This window comes from Bremia lactucae, linkage group LG16 (assembly GCF_004359215.1).
Source record: "Bremia lactucae strain SF5 linkage group LG16, whole genome shotgun sequence".
In the NCBI taxonomy this organism is placed as follows: Eukaryota; Oomycota; class Peronosporomycetes; order Peronosporales; family Peronosporaceae; genus Bremia; species Bremia lactucae.
The window spans coordinates 681209-688074 of NC_090625.1; the positions used below are offsets into that span (position 1 = coordinate 681209).

The following is a 6866-nucleotide window of genomic DNA, read 5'->3' on the forward strand; positions in this document are numbered from 1 at the left end:
GGATCGGCGTTTGCGCCGGTATGGTCGCCGTGTTCAGCTTATTGTAAGCATGAACCACGCACTATCCACCTGTGGCTTACGACACAAATGGTCGGGCTGCAGTGAGGCGATTTGCTCTCACGCACATGTCCCGCCTTGACTCGCTTGTCGAAGAACTCATCGATATAATCGACTCGTTCTTTCGGCAGCGGTCATTGCCTGGTCACACAATACCTGGTGCCAGTTTCGAGGTCTATCTCGTACCCGATGCTTCTATCTGCTGGTAGGCGGCTCAGCACTTCTTCTGGGAACACATCGCGGTGTTTCCACATAACGTTAAAGAACGGACTGTCTCTGAAGGCATCCCAGCATTGAGCAGCGAACCGTTTTTTTTTGTCCGTTTCTAGGACGCTTTCGTCCATTGAACGACGAGCAACAATCCACCAAGTTCTCTTCTGGAAGTGGTGCGACTAATTCGTGGATATTTCCTTCCATTTAATTCGGCGAGGAACAGATTCCACCGACATCTCCGGGAAATTTACTATCTCCTCGGCAGATTTAAAGACTTGCCAGAGCACCTCAACTGAGGAAGCCTCCGCAATTCCGTCTTTAACGGCCTCGAACACCTTGTTCGAATGCCCGTCCACTTTATTAGGGACTGATCGAAAGGTCACTCGTTTAAGCGTGCCTTTGGTCGTCCTAATCTGTCGGGTACTCGTTCTTTGAATCACCACGACTTTTTTCTGGGAAGCGGGTGCCGTTGCTCTCCTGGCTAAATAACGCACCTCTTCCAACCGCACCAGGCTCTAGGCACTGTGCCGGCTCATGCGACGCATGACTTCCTGTCAGCTCGCCGTCTACTACCGCAGGCTCTCGGCTCTGTGAAGGGCATTCGGACGCATGACTGCTTGTCATCGTCCTTTTCACTACCCCAGTCTTCACGAGCTGGGTAGGAATTGGTGACGTTTGACATCCCGTCAACGCGTGTTCGACACGACATCAGTTGCATACGCCTCTCGCAGGAGCACCATCTTCCGGTGTCCTGCGTAGAGCTCGCAACTGTGCGTGTACGCCAGCCTATCCATGGTTAATACTTTGCCAACCGTGGCATGCCTACGATGAGGTCATACGGACCCTCCATACCTAGCACTGTAACCTTCCCAGTACAGGAGGAGTCACTAAAGCTGAAGGCGAGCTCTACTCGAACCCCCTCAGACTTACCGAGCGCGCCGTTCACTAAACGAAGGTCGCCTCTTCTCGCTTGCCGTCCTGGTAAAGCGGATCAAACATCGACGGTCTCTTTCTTAGAGCGCGAGTTTCACAGATTTTTTGTGATGCGCCCGAATCCACTAGGAGCGTCATCACCTGCTATAGACCAGCAGGGTGAGGTCGAAATTGCGAGCCCTCAGGGTCTATGCGAACCATTTAATCGCCAACTCCGAACTTTGGGGTAGCGACAAAGCCCGCATCAGTAGGGCACTCCCCCTACTGCGCTCCTGTATTTCCCAACCACTCAGTGGTCGATGCAGAGCTCATGCATCTCGCACGCTGGTTCTTGCCATCGCCCTTTGGGAAGGGAGTCTTCTTGCTGGGGGCATCTTTGCCCCAGCAGCGATTCTGGCATAGCAGCGAGCCATCATATAGCCGCACTTGTCGCATTTATAGCAGATAACGTCGGCATTGCCCAACTCCATGGGAGTGGCATCTGACCTCTCGGCCGACGGCTTATACCAAGCTGTTGCCGAGGCACTGTTGTAGAAAGTCTCCCCAGCTAAGGCAATTTGGATTGCCTCTTCCATCGTCGACGGCACCTATCTGAAAAGGTCCTGTCGAGATGAGCCATGCCGTAGTCCGTTCATAAAGGTGGGCACCTTAATGGTCTCCGGAATCGGACCTACGGTGATGGACGCCGACAGTGAGTGCATCTCTTGCACATAATCTTGCAGAGATCGCTTTCCTGTCGCGGTCCAAAGAAGCGCGCCTGAAGCAACACTTCGTTGTTCGGCGGCTGGTACATGGCGCGATCTTAGTGTTAATATCGTTTATGCAGGGAACGCCTTAACGTCCGCCATAAGTGCCGAGTATGCCCACTCCGAGGCCTTGCTGCGCTGGTGCGACATGGCGTACGACACCATCCGGCTGTCGTCCTCGATGAACTGGGCGACACCACATTGCTCCATGGCTAAAAGCCAGTGGACAATCGTTTGCGCCGCAGCTTCATCGAACTTTGGCGGGTCCATCCAAATGGGCCTCGGCTGATGCGGCCAGGCAGAGCGCATCTCACAGTCCAGTTGAGGGCCTCGCTCCGAGCCTGCTCATGCCTCAGCTCATCCTGAGTCTAAGCGACGGACTCCGCCGCAGCATGGCCCTGTGCCTCGGACGCGGCCCTCCGCTGTCCGAGCACGAATGCCACAAACTGCTCCAACTGAGCAACATGATGCTCAGGATTGCCAGGAGCCTGGCCAAGGCTTGTTCACCAAGTCCCTGCGCCATATGCTCTGCCACCTCGCGATGATGTTTGGAGAAGTGGGGAAATGAGCCCAATCGATGTTGAGGCTCAAACTCACGTACACACGCCGAGATGCAGGTCGTGGGGAAGATTTCAAGTGCTACCAAGTGTAGGCGGGCACGTCGTAATGCGGCCACGCTCTACTTAGACACACACCCTAGCACAGCGAGGAAGCGGTTTGACTGTCTTCTCTTTACGTGCAATGAGGTTGTTGTGGTGGGCGCCTTAGTGACCTCACCTAACGCACTAAGTACTCTAGTAAAGTGTCGTCACGGGAGCGGTAATCCGGCTCCTCGTGCGCACTTACTAAGTAGAAAGTAGCTTTCAGACTGATTATTTTTATCGCATTAAATATAAAAGCCTATTTTCACCAATCAAAAATGTCATCTCTGTAGATAACACTATTATGTATTGCGAGCGAATCTTTCTAGATACCTCGCGTAACGGATGACGCTAGGCGTCATCCCTCCTAATGTGAATACACCGATGTGCATCACATATGCAAGGGTTGGTCACACATGTGAACCACGCCCGAGTGCTGGGTCTGATTACTTTTTTTAATAATTGACCATCTCCTTAAGTACACCAAGTGTACTGGACTATGTAACATTAGGGCAACTTTAGCCCGTTACACCTGGAGTATATACATTAAGAAGACTTAATACTTTCACTGATCGAAGCGCAAGCCTTATATAGCTACGACAAGCTAATAAGATCAATAGGGAAAGCTAACGTTTTAATGTTTAAAATATAAAACCTTACGCTAATTACGTTAAGACAGATTCCCGCCACCAGTATCTTGTGGCTGCGAAGTGCATCACCATAATAAATGGGATTTTGTGGTACTACCTGCTTCAAATAAGAACAAGGTATTTTACCGAATTGTACCACATTAACGGAAAACCAACCGAAGAGTGCCCTGTCACAGAAGTGCTTAGTTTAGGGGGTAAAGTAAAACTGTGTTCAATATGATAAAGTTCCCACGTACTAATTCTTTTACTCCTGATTTTTTTGATAATTTAAAACTAAATATAGAGGCTCATTCATAACAAAAAAACTCAACCCCGTCAATCGCTTCTTGACTCGCGAAATGAGGAGGGTCGCCGCCCATACGCGCGTCTAGCAATGATTGGCGGGTTGAATAAAAGGACTTAACTTTCGACTTAAATGAATCAATGAACAAAACTGTCACATTACTGCTTCAATATCACATTGATGTGTGATAATATTAACCAAAGTCGGAATAAAGATAATCTTCTTTTTCTTCTTTAGAGAAATACTAAAGAAGAAAAAAGAAGATTATCTTTATAGGCAGTAATAGTCATGGAACGTGTTACATGTGTTGTCCACGCGTCAACACAGAATACGAAATACCACAGTGCGCTCTTTAATTTTCTTTTTTTAGTTTCCACATTCGAATAATCATGCTTTTAGATTTTAATATTATTAAAACTTTAAACGCCATAAGGTTGGAGAATATCAAGAATGTGATGATTCTACCGGATGTATATCAGTGTGTAGGGGTCCAAAATATTGTTATAAGCAAAGCTTGTTACGCCAAATAGTAACAAAGAGGTAAATATCATTGTAACAATAAATACTAATACAATATTTTTTTTGCGGGAATAACGCCAACACGAATAACTGTAAAATATTAATCTTACTTGGAGTAAACTTTTCGGGTAATCTAATCGCAACAAGAACATATTTCATACTGTGCTTTGAACGGAACTTGTCTCTTCTTTATTTACCTCCAGCTGACATTGGTAGTGTATAGACGCATAAACCGGCTACCCGACGTCTCCACAGCATTGTTTAATCAGTAGATTAGAATCCCGAGTGTCGTGGGACAACCCCGTGAAGAAAGACATCCTCAAGGAAGTAATGCACCTTATCTTTCTAAACGATTGTACTGCGAACACTGCGACACAATCCAGACAGCGATAAAGTGGACCTTTCCATATTTTCTATCGAAGGATCCATACAGCAGTCTTGAGAGACCTGACAATTCAATTACAGACCGTACCCATCCTGTTTAATAGCATGCCACATCTACACACGTTCGTGATCGCTGCAACGTTGCAAATTATTTACAAATCCCTTGAAACGGGTTGCAAGGATATTCTCGCGAGGAGCTCTCGTGCCGACTATCTAGTGCGTCATTATCCAATTTTCTCGACAACGAGAAGAAGAACCAACCGTACCCTGTTCTAAATTGGCGTAATCAACATACGATGGTCTACTCGCCCCGCTTTTCCCTCATCTCTGCTGCTGTGGCCGTCGCATCGCTTAAGATGCAGCAAGCTTCCGCGGGGTCCATGTACTATGGAGCACATACCGTGTCAGACGCGACCAATTCGATCGGTCCCAACTTCCCTGGACGTGGTGGGGAAGTAGACGAAAAGTACACTGCTGTCGAGGTTACGATCGATTCGACCCTTCCAGTCCTCGCGAACATCCCATCGGTTCCAATATTGTATCCGGAGCTCTTGTCAAACGTGACCGCACCTCCCAAGGAGCCAGTTTCAAACGTCGTGGGAAATCCTGTGGTGGTCGAAAAGCCACCGTCGACAGAAAAGACTCCTGACGAGTACGTGTTTACGGGTTCGCCGCCAGTTGTTCTCGGAGAACATGCTTCGAGAGACTGTGCTACCGGATGGGAAAACCCGTTAGCGTACCCGCCGAAGCACGAGAAAAGTGGTTTAACACAGTCCCGTGGCGTTTCGCAGGATCGTCGCTTGAATACGTATAGCAACAGGGACATTTTAAGTCTTGAATGGTATCTCCAACGCAAATTAGAATTGAATTGGAAGAACCTTCCGACTGAAGGGGTAATGGTGAAAGCACCGTGGCCGGGCCCGTACTGGCCCGATTTCCAGGACAGCATCAACGTCGAGTGGGCTCGAGGACAACCGAGTGCAGCCGCAAAGTATGCCATGGCCTTTAACTACGACGTTCCGCAATTTACGGACGGCATCTCACGTGTCCACGGCATTAAATCGGAGGGGTTCACGAAACAATGTACCCGTAACAGCGACTGCCTTTCAATCAGTAACCGTACGTTCTGCGGCGTTCCAAAGATGGAGACCTCTGGATGGTGCATTGCCTCGTGGCTTGGTATCTGCCACGCATGGGCCGCTGCGGCCATTGCCGAGCCCGAACCCAATTGTCCGGTCACGCACAATGGCGTGGAGTTTCGAGCGTTGGATATCAAAGGCCTCTTGTCGATCCTTTACGCCGATACGGCGGTCGGTACGGTGTTTACTGGCGTGCGCTTTAAACACGGCACTAATAGCACCGATACCTATGGACGGGGCGTAGATCCGATCTTTCGCGACCTGAATCCCGGCTTCTTTCACCTTGCAATGACGAACGTTCTTGGCATTGATAAAAAGTCGTTTATCGTCGACGTGTCGGCTGACTTGGAAGTGTGGAACCAGCCTGTTCGTGGGTACAAAGTATACGAGCAAACGGAAATGTCGCTTCAAGAGGCGGCGCAGACGTTCTATGGATTGAAAGAGTATCCGTGGAACGTGGAAGCCAAGAGTATTGTGTTTGTCACTGCCCGTCTGTCGTGGGTAGACTCGACATACGATGATGGAAACCTCGTCGATACAGGAATCGTCGATCGTTTTACCAAAGGTGAGTGGTACTACTACTTGCTCGAGATAGACGCATCTGGGCTCATCATTGGCGGGGAGTGGCTCTTTGCATCAAACGTAAAACACCCCGACTTTCTGTGGCTTGTGGCCTCGAAACCGGCTCCCAATGCCGTCACCCGCACTGGCATTAGCTACAAAGAAGTGAGCATGCTGCTTCAAAAGTCTGTCGAGTGCTCGGGCTAAGCAGATGGAAACACTTTGAACAGAACGAGTTCAATTGATCCTGCTGAACCGCTGTGGACTCAAAAGTTGTACTAGATTCATGTCTTTTGAATTTACTCATAAAATTTTGCTGAATATATTGGTTTTAAATGTCTCGTATTATACTTGTAAACCTCTTTCGAGCGGTAAGCTCGTACTTGAGGCCACGCTTCGCGAATGCTCGTACCGTTACAGCAGCAGTGGTCGCTACACGATTAACGCCGTATTGATTTCCGCCTGTAATCCCAATACTAATGCTTCCGTTTAAGGATCCGCGTCATTCTGGTATTGCTTGGAAAGGCCTCTGAGCTACGACGCACGGGCGGAGGTTACTCGCAAGCAATTAATTTCTCGTATTCTGAGGATTGTCATGACCTATTTTTCTGAAAGAGACCAGGCTATTTTGCACTTCTCACGACGATTACGAGGTGAAGCATCGTTTCCTAAGATCGTGTCTCATAGCTATTTCTTTAAATATTGTCTCTTTGTAATGGGGCACACATCGGTTGGAGAAC

General features: G+C 48.6%; 1 protein-coding gene across 1 annotated transcript; it reads left to right on the forward strand.

Annotated features, from left to right (window-relative positions):
- Window positions 1-4722: 4722 nt before the first annotated feature.
- CCR75_002100 (uncharacterized protein) lies at window positions 4723-6333 on the forward strand (the record flags this gene model as incomplete). The annotated part of the gene is made up of 1 exon (XM_067960200.1): window positions 4723-6333. The coding sequence occupies one exon, from the start codon at window positions 4723-4725 to the stop codon at window positions 6331-6333; it is 1611 nt and encodes a 536-aa protein (XP_067819405.1).
- Window positions 6334-6866: the final 533 nt, after the last annotated feature.